The sequence below is a fragment of the Arachis hypogaea genome, chromosome 20 (assembly GCF_003086295.3).
Source record: "Arachis hypogaea cultivar Tifrunner chromosome 20, arahy.Tifrunner.gnm2.J5K5, whole genome shotgun sequence".
Lineage (NCBI taxonomy): Eukaryota > Viridiplantae > Streptophyta > Magnoliopsida > Fabales > Fabaceae > Arachis > Arachis hypogaea.
In genome coordinates this window covers 6,741,960-6,766,833 of record NC_092055.1, presented here as the reverse complement: position 1 = coordinate 6,766,833, position 24,874 = coordinate 6,741,960, and the positions used below count along the sequence as shown (strand labels likewise).

At 30.7% G+C, this 24,874-nt stretch overlaps 1 protein-coding gene and 1 long non-coding RNA gene across 2 annotated transcripts; one reads left to right on the top strand and one right to left on the bottom strand.

The window, feature by feature from the left end:
* Window positions 1-16,215: 16,215 nt before the first annotated feature.
* Window positions 16,216-19,185, bottom strand: LOC140182852 (uncharacterized). The gene is made up of 2 exons (XR_011879052.1): window positions 19,071-19,185; window positions 16,216-16,918 (listed from the first exon to the last, which is right to left on the bottom strand). It is a non-coding gene; the product is annotated as an uncharacterized lncRNA (long non-coding RNA).
* Window positions 19,186-23,119: 3,934 nt separating this feature from the next.
* On the top strand, window positions 23,120-24,625 carry LOC112785342 (uncharacterized). Its single transcript, XM_025828811.1, has 3 exons — window positions 23,120-23,415; window positions 23,604-23,914; window positions 23,976-24,625. The coding sequence occupies exons 1-3, from the start codon at window positions 23,120-23,122 to the stop codon at window positions 24,623-24,625; spliced, it is 1,257 nt and encodes a 418-aa protein (XP_025684596.1).
* The last annotated feature ends 249 nt before the right edge of the window (window positions 24,626-24,874 follow it).

The following is a 24,874-nucleotide window of genomic DNA, read 5'->3' as shown; positions in this document are numbered from 1 at the left end:
CCAATTTCACGCGTCTGAATGTCGTTCTCACTCCCACTCTCGAAGCTGTGAAACCACCTCTCGCTCCTCCTCTTCGATCTCTCGCTCTGCCTCTTCGACCTTTCGTTTCGCCTCTTCGATCTCATAGTTCGCGAATCGAAACCACAATCCGGTGTTCTCACTCTCACTCCAGCTCGCGTTGTCTCGCCTCAAGTTCATCTTCTCGCGCCGTCATCTTCTCGCCTGGATCGCCGTCTTCTCGCCGGTTTCATCGTCTGCTCGTCCCACGGCCTGGTAAGTTTCAGTTCTCTTGTTTAGTTAGTTACTTACTTCTTCAATCCTCTTTAATCTTTACGTAATAATTAATTTGACGTTTAATTATTAGTTGATTTAAGTTTTTAATTGGTGATTTAGTAGTTAGGTTTTGAATTTAGGTTTTCATTTACCGATCTTGAAATATGTTTATTTGCTTATTAAGTTGTTAAAAACCATACATTATAAGGTTTTCATATCCTCTGTTTTCTAGTTGCTTTTTCTTACTAAGCTTGGATTCTAATTTCTAATTTCTGTTTTGTTTGATATTGCCAATTGGAAAAACTCATATATTGATTCTAGAGGAAATTGTTGTATAGAGTAGTAATTAATTTGATATAAAATAAGAAGATTTTAAAGAAAATAGTCTAATAAGGACATTTACCAATTGGAAAAACAGTGATAAGGTATGGTCTCTCACTCTTTCGCTAATTTATTTTCTATTTTTCCCCTTGAAAAATAGCAAATTAGGTATTTTCTTTACTGGAATGTGGAAGAAAGAAAATATATCTTTTTGTTGTTATGTTTTTCCATTCTAACAAATGTCCTTCTGTTCTTGTTTGAGATAAATTAATTATTCTTGTTAAAAGCTGCTTCTGTTATTATTCAAATCCTTCTGAATTTATTGTTTGTATTTACACAATTTTTTTGATGTGCTTCCGCGATGAGTTCTATTTTTTTTTATTTTAGTAGACTCTAGTTATGTTTTCTCCTCTTTTACCTCTTTAGTTTTGTTTGAATATTTTGACGAATAGAACTAAAATCTGTGTAATCTCAAATCCTCAATTTGATTGCTCCTGGCATAGAAGGACTCGTATATAGTTCTTTAAAACTGGACAATTTAATATCACTCTTAATCGGGTTTGCCTCTTTGTTAACTTTTTTTCCTACCAATTTTCCATTTTTGTTTTTGTTGACCCAATTTCGCAAAGCATCTGATCATGTGGTTTTCTTACCTAACCTAGTTAAAGGTTTACTTCTCATTATGTATTTGATGTTTCAATTATTTTGTTTATACTTTCTTATTTTATTCAGCTTATAGTCTCATTTTTAGATTGGCTAATATACTCTTAACATATGATAGAGCACTAAGTTTTCATCTCTGTTGTCCTATGCAATGCTTGCACCATAAATTTTGTTAGCTTTTTTTTAATTTATCTATGGTGGCAGTTTCAGGATTCAACATTTTGATGTGCTGGTAAAATACTTGCAAGAATGATTAACTTTCTAGTTCACTACTATTGTGATATGATTTTTTGCACCGGATGAATTTTTAATTTTTTATAGAACAATAAAGTTGTTAATTGGATATATTTGGGATTGATGGTGGTGATTATGCAAAAAAATCATAACAAGTAAAGGCCTCGTCAAATGTAGTTGGCTTTATTTAGTGTGATAGGGCTCAGGTGTTGTTATTGCTGTACTAGTTGTTTATGTCCCCTGCTTTGAGCTAATATTCTTGACTTGTTTAACTCTAGGTCTGTAGCTGAAATTTTCAAAAGTCGAATTGCCCCAATTTTGGAAGACCCTACTGAAGATCTTAGCTTGAATAAGATCTTGGAAGGGAAAACTAGAAGGATCTCAACTTGCATGTTCTATAGCATATTGGTGAGTTGTTAGAAATATTTTCAAGTGGATTTTCTTTCACTTAATAGTATATATGACACACCTGCATAATGGCATTGTAGAAAGGAAGCAGCATTGCGCCAAAGAGAGGTAATATGGGATTAACTTGAAGTGTAGATGCGTGTATCATAAAAGAAGTATGTATACATCACAGTGAATGGAGCTATTGTTCACCAAATAATAGCATGTACCATCTCTTTTTGGATACAGGCTGCACTTAAAAATGCCAAAAAGGATGGAATTGGTAAGGAAATCACATCTCTGCAGGCTGTAGTTGAGGTGAATATATTTTCTCCTCCCCCCTTCATTATTGCCAGAATAAATAATTTTTCTAAGAATGATTCCTCTCTTGTTATATGTTGAAATGATTTCTTCTCCAACAGAACGCAAAAGTTGAAGTGGCAGCTGCTGCGAGCCAGCTAAATGGAGCTGAATCTGAAGTGAAAGCTCTTCGGTCATTACTGCTAAATTTTATCTTGTGTAACATTTGCTATGGATTATAGGCATCTGTGCAGATGTTGCAGTTTCAAAGTATGAACTTTGGTCATTATTAGCCCCTCTTCCTTTTGAGGTTGTCCTTTCTGCAGGACAAAAAGCTAAGGAGGAATAATGGAAAAAAGGCATGAAATAAAGACTTCTTATTCTTCATTTCATACTAATTTGACAGTGTTATAGGACAAATCTGTGCTCATGTTATTTTTTCTTTAGTGATAATTTTTACTGTTCTGTTTTATTATGAACCCTTGGTTTTTCTAGATATAATTATAATCAGTTTTAAGCAGGTGATGAAGCCCCAGACAAGAAAAGCAAATTTGTTCCAGACTTGAATGATCTTACTGGAGAAGGAAATATCAAGAATATGCTTTCAGTTGAAATGGGACTGAAGGAGTTGGCATCTTTAAAGGTTTCTTTGAATGCATTGGTTTTCTTGTTTTCCTAACATTCCTCTATTGCGTATTTTCATAATTAAACCATTTAAAATTTTCATGTTTTTGTTTAGAAGGCATTGTAGTCGCTGCTTTGAATTCCCAATCAATGGTTGTCATGCATAACCTGTCAAATCATTTTTACTTTCTCATTTTGGTTGCTTATTCCCTAGAGTAGAACATTAGAAATCATCTTCAGCTAGTGGAAAATAGTTTAATTTTTGCTGCATAGTACATTAGTAATTTTCAAGTGGTAGGTAAGCTCATCCTTATTCCCTTTGTCTCGAGTTTGAGCCCTTGGATGTTTATAGAACTGTATTGAGAGAAGCAGTTATAGTTCCTCCAGTTGGGTTAGTATACCAGTGGCAAAGACTCATGGTTTTCATTCTTACTTTAATTGTGCTTGTTAATGGAGTGTAAATAGAGAATATAAAAGAGGTTATAATTTCAATTCAAGATTTTTGTTTTTGGGGTAGAATCAAGTTATCTTTTGCTATTAATATTGTCAAAACAAATTTTTATTGATATGCATAAAGATTGAAAGAATAGATGTTGTTGAATGGATGGAGTATTTGAGTATGGTTCTATGTATATGGAAGGAATGCACAAAATTTTGTATGTTATATGTCAAAAGTTTCCCCCTTATTACCGAACATGTGTTTGACAAGTGGAGCGTATGTATAAGTGACCCCATGTTGTTTTTGGCTTAATATGTTCAATTGCATAAGAAGGCAGTGATGGGGTTTTTGCAGGTTTCTGGAGCTCTCTGTGTGCTGCCGGAAGCTGGGGAGATTGAGCCAATTACTCATGTTTTATGTACTGTGTATCATTTTTTTTATATGAAATATTCATAGAATTTAAGTGCTATAAATATTTTTTTCTCATCTTATTTGCATCACGAAAAAAACTTGTATAATGATTATTGATTAATGAAAGAGGTTATAAGAATTTCATTGTGTGAATTTGTGAATTTAATGAAATATTTCATGTTGTAGTAATTAATTTTAGTATATTTATATTGTGTATAATATAAATAAAAAATAGTATAATATAACTAAAAAAATGTTACTAAAGATCTTTTGTAATATTTTTTAAGTGTTACAAAAAATATCTATGGTAACATTTTTTTAAGTGTTATAAAAAATATCTATGGTAACATTTTTTTAAGTGTTATAAAAAATATCTATGGTAACATTTTTCTAAGTGTTACATAAAATATCTATTGTAACATTTTTTAAGTGATACAAAAAATATCTATGATAAGATTTTTCTAAGTGTTACAAAATATATCTATTGTAACATTTTTTTAAGTGTTACCAAGAAAGGTCTATTGTAACATTTCTCATAATATTACTATAAAAAATCTATTGTAACATTTTTATTAAATGTTGTTAAATCTTTAAAAAAATGTTAATAAAATTCTTTAGTAACATAGGGTATATTTAACATTTGTTAAAATGTTACTAATATACATAAGTAACATTTTAATATAACTTGGTAATATTTTTTAAATGTTAGTAAAAGTCAAGTATGTAGTAGTGTATATACATAGATTATACATATATAGCCATTATTCATTACAATATTATTATAGACTAATATTTGGCAAGCATTGGCAGAGAATAACAAAATGAGAATTAGGAAAATGGTACTAATAATAAGTTTTGCAAGCATATTATTGCCATTGTGCATAGTAGCTATGGTAGCTAATGAGGCAGAGCCTCCAGAATCAGGGAACCTGCTCCAAATCTCGTTCTCCTTCGTACTCTCGCTCTCAATCTTACCCCAAATCACATTCTCCTTCACACTCTTGCTCTCAATCTCACTGGCGCTCTCGATCGTTCTCCTTTTCTGCTTCGCACTTTCGCTCTCAATCTCACTGACGCTCTCAATCGTGCTCCTCCGCTCCTTGAATCTCTCTCTCGTTTAAACAAATTCTAGGGTTGGGTTTGTTATTCTCTGTTTTGAGGTGAGTCTAATGGAGGAGGAGAAGAACCTCCTTTCGTGTTCTTTCTTCTCTAATTTTCACTGCTTCATTATTATTCTTTGCAATCTTCTTAAGCATTTTTGTATATATTTGTTAAGATTTTTTGGCCATGAATTGATTGAATTCCTAATGTTAAGATCTACTTAATTCAATCCCGAGAATCCCGAAGAGGACACTGGTGATTTCAGATTGTATCTCCAACTGCTAAGGCGCTCCTTTTTCTTTCCTGGCTTCATTTCTGAAATTCATTTAGTTATCCTAGCAATATTTTACACTAGAAAGCAAAGTGTTAGTAGTTAGTAACTAGAACGAGAGAAGCAAGACTTGGATATAATGTGATATGTTACGACTATTGTGATATGATATTGTTATGCCTGTTCTGTTTATGTTTCTGTTTGTGTTTGTAAACTTAACTAGTTAACTAACCAGTTTTAAGTTTTTGCTATGGAGACAGTAATAACATGAATAATGTTCAGCTAAATGATTATGTTCTTGGCCTGATTGTGTTTAAATCAGACCTCCATGACCCTTCTTCATATCTTGCTTCATGGAAAGATGATTCAAGTGCTTGTTCATGGAACAGGGTTCAATGTAATTGATGCGTGAGCATATTTCCTATTTTTTCCTAGTGAATTTGCATTCAATTTATCGAGTTTAATCAAGAATTAATTATCTTTTAGCTACAATAGATGCTACTTTGAATCATTTGTAATTCTATTTATTTTAGGTAGCATTTGGCTGGATTTGATGGAGTTTTCGCAGAAAAAGAGAAGAAGGCGAATGATGCTATCAACGCTGACCTCTCTGTACTCAAACCTGAATAACTTGAGCTACATAGGTCCAATGGACGTGATTCTAGTGGTGTTGGAAAGCTAACTTTCAGAAATTTCCAACGATATATAATAGTCTATACTTCTTTTCCACCAGTTCTGCCAAGGCTGCGCCTAACTTGAGAAATCTCAAGTTAGGCGCAAGACATTAACAACAACATACAACAATTGCCTTGACTCCTTAAGTAAGGCGCAATAAATCTTCAAGTAACGCACACCATGTGAGTTCAACACGCCCTTCCTCCCTGCATCCCTCAAGTAAGGCGCAGCTATTCCCCAAGTTAGGCGTGGATCCTAGTGAAGCCAAGTGGTCCCCATGCTTACAAGCCTCGCACGGATTGTTGATTGATTCTTTATTAAACTTTAATTCAATTTAAAAATAGGAAAATATATTATTTAGTTTTAGGAAATATAATTTACATTAATTAGGATTAGATATAAAAGGGAAAAAGAATCAGCCCTTCGGGCTCTTCTCTTCTCTTCTATCGGATTCGACAATTTATAGTTTATCTGAATCCTAGTTTTTCTCCCTGAACCATGAGCAACTAAACCTCCATTGTTAAGGTTAGGAGCTCTGTCTATTGTATGGATTGATACTATTATTTTTCTATTTTAATTCATGTACTGATTTATTATTCAAGAATTGTTTTCATTCTTTATTTTATAAATCTGGGTGGAACAAAAGTATGACCTTGATTCTAATAGAGTTCTTATATAACTTGGAAAACCTCTTTACTTGAACAACAGCTTGAAAATATAGTCTCTTACATCTCTAATTATCTAGACTTAACGGGATACGTGATATATAATCCTCTTATATTTGGGTAATTAGGATTTTTGTGGCATATAAACTATAATTGAACTTCACCCTCTAATTGGAATTAAGTGACCAAGGAATTGGCGGTTGATGAATTTTAGAGGAGACTAAAAAGGTCTAAGGAATTAGGGTTTAGTCAGATATAGTTTGCCATGAATTAAATCTTGCATAATTAAAATAGTTAGTAAGAAAAGTCAATCCAGAAAATAGATAACTCTGAAGCCTTAACTGTTTCTCTATATATTATTCACTATTTGTTTACTGCTAGCTTTTCTGATTCTCTGATTTACTGTTTAATGCAATTGAGACCCAAACAATACTTTCTGTTTGTCTGACTAAGCCAATCACTCAACCATTGTTGCTTGATCCATAAATACTCGTGGGATCGACCCTCATTCACCTGAGGTACTACTTGGTACGACCCGGTGCACTTGCCGGTTAGTTTGCGGTTATAAATTTTGCACCAGCAATCCAGCAACAGGAAGATTCACTGAGATCAATCTTGCTGGGTTGGGATTATCTGGAAGAATTGGAAAAGGCCTTGAGAAGTTGCAGCATCTAATGGTATTGTCTCTTTCTCATAACAATTTCAATGGTAGCATTACTCCTTCATTTACACTTTCCAGCACCATTCAGAATCTTAATCTAAGTCACAATGGCTTCTCTGGTCAAATACCAACTTTGTTTCTCAACATGAGTTCAATTAGGTCTCTTGATCTTTCTCACAACTCATTCTCAGGACATATCCCTCAAAGTTTCTTTGACAGTTACAATTTCTTTCACTACTTTTCTTTGTCCAACAACATGTTTGAAGGACAAAATCCAAGTAGAATCTCTAGATGTTCTTCATTGAATAGCATTGATCTTTCGAATAACCGTTTCGCCGGTTATATTGATTTTGCTGTTGTTTGGTCATTGAGTAAGCTTAGGCAATTGGATTTTTCCAGCAATGCCTTATCAGTTTCGAATTGAAGATTAATGACCCAATGTTTTTGAGATTCTTTTCATGAGTTTCCTTTTTATCTAATTTTTTCTGCTCAAGCATGCAGGACAAAAATAAAGGCCAAAAGTTTAAAATAAAGTAAGTTTGAACTACTAATTCACAAGCTCATATATTGCTCTTTTTACGCTCGTACCTTAGATTAGATTATATATTTATTTCTTGGATCCCGCTAGGGAGACAATGGACTATTTGTACAATGTGCACAATGGGCTATTGAGTTACAAAATGAACATCCCTCATACTATCTAGAATAACCATCCGAGTACTAGAGATAATAAACATCTTTCCAAAAGTTTAAACTGATTTTTGGGTTCACTAAGGGTCGAACTCTTGACCTTTCAGATCTAGAGCTCTAATACCATGTCATGATACCACTCATCCCAAAAGCTTCAGCTGATGGAAAAAGGTAATACTAATAGTTATATCTCTAATACTCCCTAAACCTCCATTGTACACATTGTATAAATATTCCATTGGCTCCTCATACTTTCCCTTATTTCTTTTGTAGCAAGGATGAAGAAGACGAGACCATTGTAAATGTGAAGTGCCACTATGCTCAAGCAGAAATTGATAATTGCATTTTTAGTCTTGGTGATTGTGCAATTACAAAAGTAAGTGCATAGAGTTTGAAGACATACAATCTTTATCCTATTAAAATTTGTTGTGACTTTTAATTGAACTGTGTAACATCCTTTTTTTTTAATTGGCATATTTGCATCCTTTTTAAGCTTAACGGTGTTTGTTGCGCTTCTGTGTCCTGTTCTTGTTTCCCTCCATTGCTGATTTGCTTTTGAGGTGCTATAAATGGAAATTCCATAACGGAAGCTCAACAAATTGTAGGAAAATCTACATAGATTATAAGGAAAATCCTAATAAAAACCTGTTACTCATCAACACAAGAAGTAACCGTCTTCCTCTTGTCAGTTTTCTCTCTATCTTTCAAATATTCATTTCAATTTCTATGCTTTGTTCCACTAGAAATAAGTTTATTTCACGGCACAGTCACAATCTGATGAGCTTTATAGTTTGCCCTTTTTCTTTCTTACTCATGCTAAAAAGATGTATCTTTTATTTTTATTTTTATTTTGAAGAGATAGAAGGGTCTCTTGTTGGATTTTCGCTCTCAAGTTTTGTATACAACTTATCTATTTGTAGACATGAGTTTTAGACTTGAGTTCTGTTGGGTTTGAATCTTTCTTGTGTTTTAGATTGTAATAAGTGTAAGTACTGGCATAGAAGTTACATTTTCAGTATACAACTCATGCTAAATGAATGAAGTTCTTGTTTGAAATAATAAAATTAAATTTGGATTCTAAATCTCATGTCATGCCATTTCAAGGTTCATTTACTGCTCTTCTGCTGGTGTCTATCTCAAATCTGATCTATTACCTCATGTCGAGGTCAGTTTACACTTTACAAATATTCTATATTAGTGCAGGATCCAAAAAATGGTCACACCTGAAGGATGTTAATTGAATACTAATACTTGTTAAGAAAAAATGATAGGTTGATGGAGTGGATCCAAAGAGCAGGCATAAGGAAAAGCTTGAGACAGAGAGCTTGCTGTATTCAAGAGGTGTTAACTGGACTTCATTAAGGCTCTCATTTCCAAGGTAGCATCCTCATCCTCCATATTTACTATTAGTATTTAGTACTACTACACTGCCCTGTATTTGATTTGCAACTTACAACTACATTTCGACTCCATTCTAGTGCTAAGTGCTAACTTACTTTAATTACAGTAATTAATTAATAATTAATTGTTAGTACTCCTTATATAATTGAGCTGCTCCATTTTCATTGCATATTATATACTATTGTTTGTGGTAATCAAAATTGCTTGTCATTTTATGGTTTGTATTTGGTTCTTCTTGTCTTGTGCACCCCGTTGGGCATGTGGGGGAACTCTGCAACTGCTCATTCATTCAATCTAGCTGCACAATATAGGATAAAGTTCTACTCATCACGTGCACGACAACACTTTAACTGCAGCTGTGATTTTCTATAAGATTCCAGAAGACGTTAAAGAAATTTTTTTAACGGGTGCTACTTCCAAGCTCGGCAGAGCTATTGCGCTTTATCTCTGCCGAAAGAAAGTTAAAGTTCTGGTAATAAGCTTTTCTATTTATTCTCAATCTGTTACTGCCTCACATCTTACAATTTTCATTATTAGTGTTTTAAATATAGGCAAATTAAATTTCTAATATCAATATGTCATTAATTAGTTGTACCTCTTAGTAATCAAAATATGATAATTAAATAAAATGAAGTTATTAACATACATTTGCAAGAATTTGAGTATATATGTTTAGACCAACGCTGATTGATTTTCATAATTTAGCACAATATAGGAAGTATATATTTGCAAGAATTTGAGTATATATTTTATATTTATTTTGTTAGTAAGTATATTTTATTAAAAAACATTCATAATATAGAAAAATAAATATATCTATCTTATAGAAAATAAATAGTATTTAAGTGTTATATACAAAAAATAAATATTTATGAAATGTGTTGAAATAAGGAGGAACTGAAACTGAAAGCTTTTATTGACTATAAAGGATAAAAGCCTCTAGCTATATCCTCTTACATTTTTTGCTCTTTATTCTTTCTTGATCTTGCCCCTTTTTTATTCTATCTTAATTTGTTTTTGAAATGGTTGAGACTAGTTGACAGTAAACAGTTATATTTTACAAATCTTTTGGTGATTTACTCTTTTAAAGATTAATAATGAACTTTCTAACTACATTAATACACAAGAATAGGACCACGAATACTACTAATTATAACCCAACATGATATATATTATATACCTAATATTTTTTATTTAATTCACTATTAATTTTTAATCTTTTATACTAAAATATTGACTCAGTAGTATTTTCTAAAATTTATATCAATAAGCTATATGTTCCTTTTTTTAATTGGTGTCTCAATAAGTTACATTCTATTTACAGAGGTAGAGATTTTTTTGTCTGATTTAGCACATTTAAACCTTTTTCATCCAAAAATTATTTGCAGCCATTCATATTTATATACTTAAAAATTAATCCTGTGATTCTGGTTTATATACTCAAGCCAATTGCTAAATATAAAGGTTTCTTATGCTTATTACACTTATTACACTTGTATAGAGGAGAGGGAAGCTCATTTGAAAGCTCGGTAAGTGATCCACAACTTTAGAATGTTATGGACTTTTCCATTATAATGTATTTTTATAATTGTCAATTCACTATTAGTTTGTCTTATGTTACCTTTCTTGTAGTTTTCTATCTCCTTCTTTACTGTCATTGATCAAAGAAATAAACATAGGAGTTTATTTGCTAGTATATATAATATTTGAAAGCTAGACATGTATGACTGTTTTGAGTGATAAGAAAGGTTCTGTGTCTATTTCTTGCATCATTCTCTACTTGAGTATATACATAAGCTGCTAGTTATTCTAATCTCCGGTCTTCACTGAAGTTGAAATTGCTACAATGAGTTACTGGTGAAATTCAGTGTTCAATCTCCACTTGAATACTTGATCCTTTCAATTCTATAGAGAATTCTTACATGACTTAATAAAAAAATTTAGCATGCTGTACCTGTTGTTTTCCCTGTATTTGCCATTGATTACAATTTTCTGATAGCTTTGGCGAAGGATTAGTTGAGAAATCTAGAAATAGAAGATTTCAAGTACTTTTACTATTTTCAATGCATTTTTTTTCTTATGGTTCCTTAATCAGTGCCATTAAGGGCACTACAAAGATAACGAATAAAAAATAAATGTTATACCTCTGTAGAAGCTCATTATGCTGCTGTGTATGAGCTATAGAAAGTTTCTTCTCTGTAAGTTCTACAATTTACGGCCTCTTATGTCTAGTTGAGGGAATAAGTAGCTTAAATTTCAGTTAGCATATAAAATTTTCAGGATTTGAAAGGTAAATTCAGCGTGCTTGCTGTATCAGAGAAGTAGAAAAGAAGAATGCATGGAGTGCAATCTTTGATGTGGAGGATCCGAGATCAAAAGTCCCACATTATAAAGGAAAGTTTTTGAAATCTCTGCTGAACTAGTTGTCGCAGCAATGAACTAGTCAAGCAGATAAATACATTTTTCTAGGATTAGTATAAGGACTAAGTTTTTTATGTATATAGTATCACTTTTCCTTTTTTTTTTTTATATGGAATGTTCATAGAGTTTAAGTGCTATAAGTATTTTTTTTCTTTTTTCTTTTTATTTGCATCACGAAGCAAACTTGTACAATGATTATTGATTAATAAAAGAGGTTATAAAAATTTTATTTTGTGAATTTGTGAATTTAATTAAATATTTTATGTTGTAGTAATTAATTTTAGTATATTTATATTATGTATAATATAAAATAAAACAAATAGTATAATATAACTAAAAAATGTTACTAAAGAGTTTTTGTAACATTTTTTAAGTGTTACAAAAAATATTTATGGTAACATTTTTTAGAGTGTTACAAAAAATATCTATGGTAATATTTTTTTAAGTGTTACATAAAATATCTATTGTAACATTTTTTAAATGTTATAAAAAATATCTATGATAACATTTTTTTAAGTGTTACAAAATATATCTATTGTAACATTTCTTTAAGTGTTACTAAGAAATGTCTATTGTAATATTTTTACTAAATGTTATTAAATCTTTTGAAAAATGTTAGTAAAATTTTTTAGTAATATAGGATATATTTAACATTTGTTAAAATAGGTAATATTTTAATATGATTTGGTAATATTTTTTAAATGTTAGTAAAACTCAATTATGTAGTAGTGGTGGTAAGTGTGAAGAATACATTCAAGTTGTTTGGAGAGAAACTACTCATGTTGGATGTGCTAATGGTAAATGCCCAAAAACAGGATGCATCATTGCCAAGTGCACCGTTACTGTTTGTCTTTATAGTCCTAAAGGAAACGTTCAAGGCCATCGTCCTTTCTAGCTAATTACAACCAATGTTATATGCACCAATTTTTCTCTTCATTTTTTGCTATACACCTTTAAATTATTGTAAAATAAAAAAGGAAAAAATAATTATATAAATGGTGCATGCAAATATCATTTCTCTTTTAATATGTAGTATGTACTATAAATTTGCACTTTTTATTATCGTTCTTGTTGAACTTGTTTTATGTGGTTATTAATTTTAGCTTATAACTATGGTTGTGTTTGTCTAAGGTTATTTTTTTGCCTTCTATATATGCATGTTATGTTTTTCTTCTAATTAGAAATTAAAACAGTCTGCAGTTAGTATTACACATTAGTAATTTTTAGATAATTAACAAATTTTTTACCCTAACAAAGTAAAGATTAATATATCAAATAACAATAATATTTAAGAGCCAAAAGAAAATCAACTTAAAACATTCTAAAATTATTTTATTGTACTGTGTACTATTTAATAATTATCAGTTACTTTATTTTGTATTTATTAATTACTGTTAGAATAATTAAATAATATTAAATATAATAAATATTTATAGATTTTATATGTATATATAAAATTGTATATATTAAGTTAAATAAAAAAATATTAATTTATAACATGATAAAGATTAAGTCCAGCCATTACAAGAGATACGGAGTATGACGGCGAAAAATTGCCAGCTATTTATCTTTCTGTCGCAAAACAAACATACGGACTTTTGAATATATAGATATTACGTAATAAATAAAAAATATATTTTTGTTATTATAATGTAAATTAAATACTATAAATATAAATTATGTGTATTCATGTAATAAGAATATAAATTGATAAATGTATATGCTTATAATATGCTATTTAATATATAATTAATATTTTTATATACAATAAATATTTCAGTAATTAAAAAAAAGATGAAGTACGTGAAAGGATAATAATTAAACTTTGCTTAGTTCATCAAATAAAATTAAAAGTAAAATATTTTAGCTGGTTTTGGTTTTTTAAGTTTGGTTCCCAAACTTTTTTATTAAAATTATTTATTAATATATATATAATATAACTTAGAATACAAAATATACTTTGAAAATGAGGTAAAGAGTAATATATTAAATAAATACTAAATTCTTATTCTCATGATGATGGCATTATTGATGTTAATTGAGGAACTATTATTTAGCAATTACTTATTGTTCACTGGTCCGATCCTAGTGATTTTCATTATGCCACTGATAAATGCATAATTGGGAATGACCGAATGAGTTAGATGATAAAATTTATATCCTCGAGTAAAAGTTGCATGCGAATGTGTTATGCTATCATATGAATGTATAAAACTAACTATTAGAGCTGACTTAGATATAGATAAAAGGCAGAGTCTATGCAGCAACCAACAAATAGGCTGTAATTAATTTGATGAATTGTAATTAGGTATTTGCCAGGTCCCTAAATGTTATTTCTAATTGTTAAAAAATATTAAATAATTATTTTTAAATTTAAAAGTATAAAAATTAAAAAAAATTTAAATATTTACAATTTATTTAAAAAAATTAGACAACAAATATTAGATGCCATAGAATTGGCCTTGTAATTAATATGTGACATTATACGTATATGCATAAGTTTTGACTTGTTAATTAGGCCTAATAATGATCAATATCTCTTAAAACATTTATATGAAGTTAGAGAGAGGGGGTTTTAAATCAAACATTTATATCAAGTTAAACCACACATATATGATATAATTTTAGCAATACAAATAGCTATTTTTTAAGAAAAATTATGTTTATATTTCTTTTTCTTATATTATTAATTCCAAAATGTTGTGTAGAATATTAATTTTGGTGAGATTAATACCTCTATTATAGTAATATAGTTTAGATTTATCAATTTTAACGAGGTTAATAATCTTGTTATGAAAATCTATTTTAGTTAATCAAGTTAAAGATATAAAATAGACTTCTTACTTCTAAAAGAGTCTAGAATAAAATAAATACAAAATTTATATTATATTCAACTCACATTCACTTTAAAATCAAAGAGTACATTTGTTATTTATATTTGTAGAAAAAAAAGTCTTTATAATTTAAATAGTGTAAAATTAATGCATAACACAAAATTTATTATATATTTTAAACAATATAAAATTTGTATCTCCTTATTATAATTAGGAGTAAGTATTGTTTTGGTCCCTAACATTTAGATTCACAATTGAAACCGTCTCTGACGTAATTTTTTATTTAGAATCGTCTTTAATGTTATATTTGATTTTAAAATCGTCCCTTCGAATAAAATTTTTTATTTTATTACTAAATTACCCCTATTCTAATAAAAAAATTATAAAATCAAAAAAAATAAAAGAAAAGAACATGAGGGTGGAGAAAGAAAAAGGGGAAAGGAGGCGTGGGGAGGAAGGAAAAGGGAAAACGACTGGGGGGAGGAAAGAAGAAGAAGGGAAAGGGGAACGACGCCGACAAAGTTTGGAGCCGACGTCGCCGTTGCCGTTGGGAACCAGAGCTCGCGAGAGAGAGAGGACACGCGAGCCAGGGAAAGAGCTTGTCATTGCGCTCCGCCACTGCCGCCACTGCTACCGACCTCGCCGCCACTTCGCGTTCTCGCCGCTGCACCTTGCCGCTACTCTTCGCCGCTGCACCTCACCGATTCTGCTTCTACTTCCTTCTGCTTCTTGCTTCGGTACTGTTTTTGATTCGCCTTCTGCTTCTGCTTCCGGTTCTATTTCTGCGTCTGCTTCTGTGTATGTTTTTGTTTCTGTTTCTACTTCTGCTTCTTCTTCTAATTTTGATTTTAATTTGTTATTTTTTTATTTTATTATTGTTGTGGGTTTATTTTGTTGTTGAATTTAATGTTGTTGTTTCTGAATTTGAATAATATGTTATTGTTGGTGTTCTTGAATCTGATTATTAGTATTTAGTAGGAGTAAGGGACGTGGTGATAAAAGTGATGGTGGTGGAAGGTATTTTTGTCCGTAAAAAGTCAAAAACACGATTTTAAAATCAAATACAATATTAAGAACAATTCTAAATAAAAAATTTTGTCAGAAACGATTTTAATTTTGACCTTAAACGTTAGGGACCAAAATAATACTTACCTCTTATAATTAACTAATTAATATACTTAATCTACTATTTCTCCTTGTTCCTGCATCATTTACAAGCATTTTTATTAATTTGACCCCAAGTTATTATGAAAGATCAGAGTCAAGAATCATTAATTATATAATCATTATACTGCTCTAATTGATAATTAATATTTTATGTTTCTTTCTTAGCTTGATCATCTAGTAATTAAATCAATACATGTATTCAAGTACATCAAAAGGCAACTATATGATATATATGGTGATGCACCGACAATGATATAGATACGGGACACGATACGACACGAAACATTCTGACATGTAAATTTTAAAATCTTATAAGACACGTATTTTTTAGATAAATCGTAATGATATTTTGATATTTTATTGATATTAAAATATAAATTAATTTTTTAATTATTTTTAATATCTTATTTTAATTATATCAAATATTTAAAATATTTTTTATTTTAATAAATAATAATATATACTATATCTAAATTTATTTCAAGAATATATGTTAAGAATAAGACTGGACACGCTGACACGTGATGATATTTAAGTGTGTCCAAACATGTGGTATCCGAAAAAGAATTTTTTATTTTTTATTGACACACGATTAGACACAGTACACATGCATATCAAACAAGCTAAGTATCGATAAGTGTCGTGTCCGAAATATATCCGATACGCTTATACCGCAATTCAACAAAGTGTCCGTAATTCATATATATATATATAGATTGTACATATAGCCATGATTCATTACAATATTATAGACTGATAATTGGCAAGCATTGACAGAGAACAACAAAATGAGAATTATGATGGCAATAATAATAAGTTTTGTAAGCATATTATTGCCATTGTGCATAGTAGCTTTGGTAGCTAATGAGGTAGAGTCTCCAGAAGAGTATTTGAGAGGCCACAACACTGCACGAGCAATGGTTGGGGTTCCTCCGCTGAAGTGGGATGTGAAACTTAAAAAAAAAGCTCAAAAGTTCGTGAATAAAAGCCTCCAAATCTGCCGGGGAAAACCACCGCCATCCAAGTCACCTATCTACGGCCAGAATATTATGTTGCAGTATGAATCTGCTGAGCACGCTACAGCAGCAAAAGCGGTAGCGAGGTGGGTGGCACAAAAAGAGTACTACGACCATAAATCCAACTCGTGTATTGGTGGTAAGGAGTGTGATGAATACACTCAAGTTGTTTGGAGAGAAACTACTCATGTTGGATGTGCTAATGCCAAATGCCCAGAAACACTATGCTCCATGGCCAAGTGCACCATTATTGTTTGTCTTTATAGTCCTAAAGGAAACGTTCAAGGCAGTCGTCCTTTCTAGCTAATTGCAACCAATATAATGTTATATGCACCAATTTTTTTCTTCATTTTTTGCTATACACCTTTAAATTTTCGTTAAAAGAAAAAGAGAAAATAATTATAAAAATGGTGCATGCAAATATCATTTCTCTTTTAATATGTAGTATGTACTATAAATTTGCACTTTCTATTATCGTTCTTGTCAATCTTGTAGTTTTTTGTGGTTATTAATTAATTTTAGCTTATAAGAACGTTTTTTTTTTTAATTTGCCTTGTATATATGCATGTTATGTTTTTCTTCTAATTAAAAACTAAAACAGTCTGCAGTTAGTATTACACATTAGTATTTTTTAGATAATTAACAAATCTTTTACCCTGACAAAGTAAAGATTAATACATCAAATAACAATAATATTTAAGAGCCAAAAGAAAATCAACTTAAAACATTCTAATAATTTTATCGTGTACAATTTTAATAATTATCAGTTACTTTATTTTGTATTTATTAATTACGGTTAGAATAATTAAATAATATTAAATATAATAAGTATTTATAGAAATTATATGTATTAGCGACTCAACAGATATTAATGTGTCTGTTCAGCCACTTTTTTATTCAATTTAAGAAATTTTTTTATATTTTTATTTTTAAAATTATAAATTTAATATTAATAATTAAAAAATAAAATGTATAAAAAAATATATAAAATTATAGACATTAAATTAAATAAAATAATATTAGCACTTTGAGGAACTATATTAACAATAACTTGTTTAGTGATTTATATATATATTATTATGCCATTCACAAATGCATAAGTGAGAAAGGGATTAATGATAAAATCTATGGATTCCAAGAAGTTACATGCGGATGTGTTAACTAAGTGTGTGTTTGGATTATAATTTGTAGATAGGAGTTTGCATCAAATTGATTTTATAAAATTAATTTTGATAAAAAGTAAGTTTGTTAACGTAGTTTATGTTTAGCAATTTTTATATCAAAATTGATTATAGTAAAATAAACGTTGTTTAGATTATATTATTTAAAATCACTTTGAGATGAAAAATTATTAAAAGGGACATCAATTTAAATAATTTTTTTAATATACATGCAAAATTAGAACACCAACAAAAATAATATAAAAAAAATATTTATCATATAAATAAAATAAATACAATAAAAATAAAATTATAATCTTTCTAGTACTGTTAATACTCTTTAATTTAGTATTATTTTGGACTATAAATTTTTATTATTTATGGCTCTATTATTACTTATAATTAATTTTTTATTTATTTTCTCTTTTTATAGAGTACATCAAAGAAATAGAAAAAAATTATACAGATAAAAATAATAAAAATTTCATAAAACCAACAATATATATCATATGAAAAAAATACAATAAAAAGTAAATACAATATAAATAAAAATCAAATAAAAATACAATATAAATTCATATGAATAAAATCAAATAAAAAAATTCATACACAATATAAATACAATGCAGTAAAGGATGGAAAAAAAATTTATATGAATAAAAAATAATAAAAATATTATAAAAATTAATAAAATACCTGAAAAATCATAGCACTATAAAAAATTTTAAAAAAATCAACAACATAATGGATAAAAGAAATATAATAAAATAAGTAAAAAATCATATGAACAAAGCCAAATAAAAATAAAAAATAGTATAGTAAATGATAAAAAAAACTTATATAAAAATATAACATGAGAAATCAAAATACTACATAAATAATATAAAAAAATTTATCATATAAATAAAAAATATAATAAAAACATAAAAATTAAAATATGAAAATGAGTACTAAAATTAATAAAAAATTAAAATATTTAATTTATTAGTGATTGAAACAAATTTGAACGATTTTGATAAAAAAATTGAAACGAAGAACTATGAAGAAGTAGGAAGAACTACAAAGAATTACTGTAAAGGTAATAGTTACTAATATTCTTTTTATAGAAAAAAATAAAAGGTAGAGTTGATAAAAAAAAATTCACCTAATTTTTCAAAAATAATTAACAATTATAAAATCATTTATGCATTCAAAAAGATAAAAATTGCTAAAGATAAGAGTAAAACTTTTAAAAGGCTCATACTTCTCTCTTTCCCAACCCGTTTACTAAACACACCTTTAAGTTTTCTATAGAACAGAAGTCAAAAATAAATAATGTGTATAGAACTATTACAACTATGTGGAAAGATTACGGACCTTAGTGCGACTCAGATGAAAAGCTGAATCTATGCAGCAATTAAACAATTAGTAGGTATTTAATATACGTAGTATGTATCTTATATCTTCTAGGTGTATACATCTTATGAGTAATATTATGAAAAAAAATCTAAACTTATTTTATTTGACTTAATATCTACAATTTTATATATTTAATATTTCAAATTAGATATTTATTATATTTAATATTATATATTTATTTTAAAAATAATTAATAAAGATAAAATACAATAACTTTAAACTAATTTAGATGAATTTTTATTATCTCTTAAATATTTTTCCTTTGTTCGTATGATACAAAATAAACAGATGTGCATAAATAATTTGGAATTATTTCTGATCGAATTTAACAAATAACTATGGTAATAAAACCTAACAGTTACAAAAAGTAATTCTCAACTATATAAATGAAGGTTGAGAAGCATATAATAATTACTTGTTAGGTTCGATGAGTCATTTGATTCAGCCTACACGGTTTTTTTTTTTTTTTTAATTTGACCCCAAGTTATTATGAAAGATCAGAACCAAGGATCATTGATTATACGACTCTATTTAATTTGATAAATTGTAGTTAATATATATGTGAAATTGTACATATATAGTTTTGACTTGTTAATTAGGCCTAATGATCATTATCACTTAACCATGTAGAGAGAGAAAGAGGGAGAAGGGGGAGGGGTTAAATTAAAGATTTATACCAAGTTAAATCACACATACATGATGCAATTTTTAGCAATAAAAATAGTTTTTTTTTTAGAGAAATTATGTTTATATTATTTGATTCGGCCATTTACAAGCTGTTTTAATTTGACCTCATGCTATTATGAAAGATCAGAATCCAAGAGTCATCGATTATACTTAATCATTCTGCTGATCTGATTGATAACTAATATTTTATATTATTTCTTTCTCGATCATCTAGTAATTAAACCAATACATGTATTCAAGAACATCAAAAGGCAACTATGATATAATATAAATAGATTATACATATCCAACCCCAAAAAGTTGTCTAATTTTTTTGTGAAACATTGGCAGAAAACAATAAAATGAGGATGAAGATGGTAATAATAATAAGTTATGTAAGCATATTATTATTACCATTTTGCATATTAGCTGAGTCGCCAGAGTATCAACAACAGTATTTGCACGGCCACAACGCTGCACGAGCAAGCGTTGGGGTTCCTCCATTAACGTGGGATGAAAACCTAGAAAAAAAAGCTCACGAATTTTTGAAAAAACACATCATAGATCACCTCGAAGGAAAACCAAGGCCATCGGAGTCCCATAAGTACGGCCATAATCTCGCGTGGCATGTGGGACCCGAAAAGTTTACGGGAAAAGTGGCGACGGCGCGTTGGGTGGCAGAGAAAGCACACTACGACCATGAATCCAACTCGTGCATTGGTGGTGATTGTGAATGCTACGTTCAGGTTGTTTGGAAAGACACTACTGAAATTGGGTGCGCTGAAATGAAGTGGAAAAAGGATTTCATCTTTTTTGCCTGTCTATATAGTCCTCCAGGAAACATTCACGCTCATCGCCCTTACTAGTTAATTATTACCACCAATATTATATGCACCACTTTTTTATTTACGGTGAAAACTTTTGTGTAGTTGTATTCGTGTGAAGTTGATAGTTGAGAATCATTAGATAATCTAATAAGTTTGATTAAATTATCATCTAATAATTTTTAACTCTCAACTTCACACGAATATAATTACATGTGAGTTTTTACCTTTTTTATACATTATATTTTTTATTTTTCGTAGAAAAAAAAATGTATAAAAAATGGTGCAAGTATATCGTTTCTTTTTTATTACTCTTACTAAATAAAACATGTTAGTACCCTATCATATATACCAACATGTAAGAATATAATAATTGGCTAATATGTATTATAAGTTTAATTTGCACTTTCTATTATCGTTCTTGACTTCTTGCATTGTTGATTTTGTAGTTTTTTGTGGTTATTATATTAACTTTAGCTTATAACTATGGTTGAGTTTGTCCAAGGCTTTTTTTTTTTTTCTTGTATACATGCATGTTATGCATAACATAACATGCATATAAAGAGTTTTCAAGTAGTATTAAAAATTAAAACAGTTTTCAAGTAGCATTAAACATTAATTTTTTAGATAATTAACAAATTCTTGATCCTCAATAAACGAAAATAAAGAGTAGTACAGCAAATAAATACTAAATTCTTGAGCTTATAACAGGACAAAGATTAAGCCCAAATGGTGATTCTTATATATTCTCATGAGTGATGACGACGGAATTATTGATGTTGATTAACTATTTTTTAAGGGTAATGTTAGGGAGACAAAAAAAAAAACAATCAGAACTTGCCTTATTTAACATTTATTAATTGTCGCAACAATTAATAGCAATAATAACTTGTTTCATGTAACACCTAATATTATTATACTAGGCGTAAATTTTATTTAGATGGTCTTGGTCGTCAATATTTAGCTCTCTCAGAATTTTCAAAAGAAAATTATTATATAAAATAATTTATAAAAAAATAGTGGGTACTTAATTTTTTTTGAAATTATTTAAAAAGAGTCTTTGACCATTATATACAGTTGCCCTTTGATGCACTTGATGAATGCATATATTGATTTCAAAAATGAAGAAAGCGAGTATACTTATACAAATTATTTATTGATGTTAATTACTAAAGCAGTGAAATGATCTCATTAGCCAAGAGCCTAAAGAGCTTCAACGTAACAATTCACATCTCTTACTTGCTTTCCTATTACAGAACATATGTCAAAGATAAATAACTATGGTCGCAACAATTGGAGTAACATGTGCAAGAATTACTTTAACATGATTCCTTATACTAAACAAAATAACAATAATGCAAAGAATTCAAAGGTTAATGAACATACATACAGCACGATTACACGCAACTACTATATCTAAATAAAGGGCGAGATTGAAAAACCAGTCAGTGCGTCATTTGATTTATATTTGTTTTCATCTTTTACTTTTTTGTTCTAAAATTGATTAATAAATTAATAGTTTAACAAAAAAATTGAAAATTTCAAATTGCGACTTATTTAAAAAGTTTTATAATTTGTAAAGTAGCTTTACCATATTGTGGGATTTAGTTTTTAAAATTCAGCATAAAAAGATATAGTTAGTGTTAAACTGTTAATTATGATGACTGATCAGTTACCTAAATTCTGGCCCACCACGGCAATTTCGGAACCAGATTCCACCAAAGGAGATAAGCTCCCCGAAAATCTCTCCAACCTTAATCACTAAACTCCCATAAATCGAAGCACTATTAGGAGACTCCACAAAATCGATAACAAATGATACGGATAACTGTCATACACAAACTCAATATAAACGAGTGACCAATAAAGTCACAGGTACGTAATCCATTCCATTTTGACTCTGAATACTCTCACACTCTTACTTACTTGAGCGTTGGAGTCCCTTTGCAGGTGCGCAACGCCGCCGTTCTTACAAGACGACGTTCTTCCTTTTTAGCCCAAGGGAAGCAAGTTCGAGCAACAGCAGAACGAGCTATACCTCGGAGACCTTTATTCACATAGGAACATTTGGCGCCCACCGTGGGGCCGAGATCTTCTAACCCCACAATTTTTTGAAAATTACCTTCTGTGCTTTCTCATCTTTTTTGCAAGTCACAACACATGGCTGACAAACATAGCCACGCTCCCTCAAACCATAATCCAGCCGAACTGATGGTCATCAACGAGACCCTAAGGGTCGAGAACCAAAGAATGGTCAAACTCTTACGCCAAAGGCAGCACAGTCATAGCAAATGAAGAGAGCATAAGGATGCCAAAAATAAGGACGACCACGATGAACACACGTCGGAGGCTAAACATGTCATACCCACTCCCCCAAAAACAACTACCAAAAGGACTAACCCCTTTTCGAAGGAGATCATGAGCTTCTAGATGCCTAAAAACTTTACCCTACTGACGACCCTGAAGCCCTTTGTGGGAATAGGAGACCCAAATATCCACGTCACCAAGTTCTATACGATGATGTTCATGAACAAAGAATCCGACCCAATCCTATGTCGTACCTTCCCCACCTTCCTAGATGGAGCCGCCCTGATCTGGTTCTCCAACCTCCCTGAAGGCTCCATTTCCAACTTCGATGAGCTGGCCAACAAGTTCGTCAACCATTTCGCAGCATCCAAGATATACGTGCACAACTCCAACTACCTGAGCACTATAAAGCAGGGGCCACATGAAAGCTTGAAGGACTACATAACCAAAAGTCCACCTTCACGCCTTAAAAAGCAGCCTCCGTCCTGGGAAATTCCAAGACCATAGTCATCGCAAAACCAAAAACCTTATTTGAATTCCGAGAAAAGGCAACAACCTAAATCGAGATTGAAGAGCTCCGAGCACTGCGAAAAGCAGAAAAGCCCACCTCGAACAAAGAGGACGAGAAGCGAAACAAGCATCTAAGCAGCAGGACAGACCAAAGGTCATTCAGACTTACACCTAAATTTGACAGCTACACTCCCCTCAACACCAAGAGAGAGGACATCATCAAAGACATCCTGCATTCAAAGCTCATTAAGCCTCCAAACAGAGCTGGCACATACCAAGACCAGCGATACGTAGACAAATCCAAATACTGCACTTTCCATCAGAAATACAGACACATAACAGATGACTGCGTTATAGCAAAGGACCTTCTCGAAAGGTTGGCCCGCCAAGGCCTATTAGACAAGTATATTGATACCCGAGGAAGAAAGCGAAATACAGAAAACCTCGGCCAACATTCCAAAACGACTGACAATCCCCAAGATAAAGGGAAAAAAGGTAGACGAAGATATTAATCCACCTCGTAGAGTAATAAATTCCGTTTCTGGTGATTTTGCAGGCGGAGGATGCACCAACTCGGCTAGGAAGAGATCCTACCGGACTATGATGTCAGTGACGGGATCAAGTTCGTCTCAATCCATCAACCCAGATAAACCAAGGATCTCATTCCTCCCCAAGGACTACAAGGCAAGCGATCGCAACCTTGACGACCCAGTGGCCATCTCTGCACAAGTTAGAGAGCCGTTGGTAAAGAAAGTCCTAATGGACCCAGTGAGTAGTGCATATGTACTATTCTACTCAACATTTCAGAAAATGAAGCTAAGTGACAAAGCCGTCCAACCATCATCCGGGAAACTGGTAGGTTTCTCAAGTGAGCGAGTTCCTATCCGAGGTTATATCTGGTTACAAACTACACTTGGCAATTACCCTGACTGTAAAACCATAGACATACAATACTTAGTCATTGATTGCAAAAGTCCTTACAATATAATTCTAGGAAGACCCTCATTGAATGCTTTCAATGCTATTATTTCTACTGTGCATTTGTGTGTTAAGTTTCTTTCGCAGGATAACAAAGTAGTGATAATTCATCGAGATCAAAGAGAGGCCAAGAAGTGCTATAATGCCAGCCTAAAAAATGAATATTCAAGACAACCTGAACAACAATACGTCCAAGCAGTATACAACTCAGAACAATTACCCCAGTAGCCAACCTAGATCCTCGGACCAACCACCAAGAGTGACCGATGCCGACAGATGACCTCACAAAGGTTTAACTAACAGCCGAGGAGGGTAAATATACATACCTCGGCAACGCGTTGAAGAACGGAGAGCGAGAACAATTGGCTGAGCTATTAAGACAAAACATTGACCTATTCGCATGGACTTCAGCAGACATGCCGGGAATAGATCCTAACGTCATCTGCCACAAGCTGGAAATCAATTCATTGATCCGAC

What these genes read in the sequence shown, in the direction of transcription:
- LOC112785342 (XM_025828811.1), top strand. Translation starts at nt 23,120, where the DNA reads ATGATGTTCATGAACAAAGAATCCGACCCAATCCTATGTCGTACCTTC. An exon ending in TGGGAAATTCCAAGACCATA is followed by an intron (nt 23,416 to 23,603) that starts GTCATCGCAAAA and finishes TAAATTTGACAG; the next exon opens with CTACACTCCCCTCAACACCA. An exon ending in CCAAGATAAAGGGAAAAAAG is followed by an intron (nt 23,915 to 23,975) that starts GTAGACGAAGAT and finishes GTGATTTTGCAG; the next exon opens with GCGGAGGATGCACCAACTCG.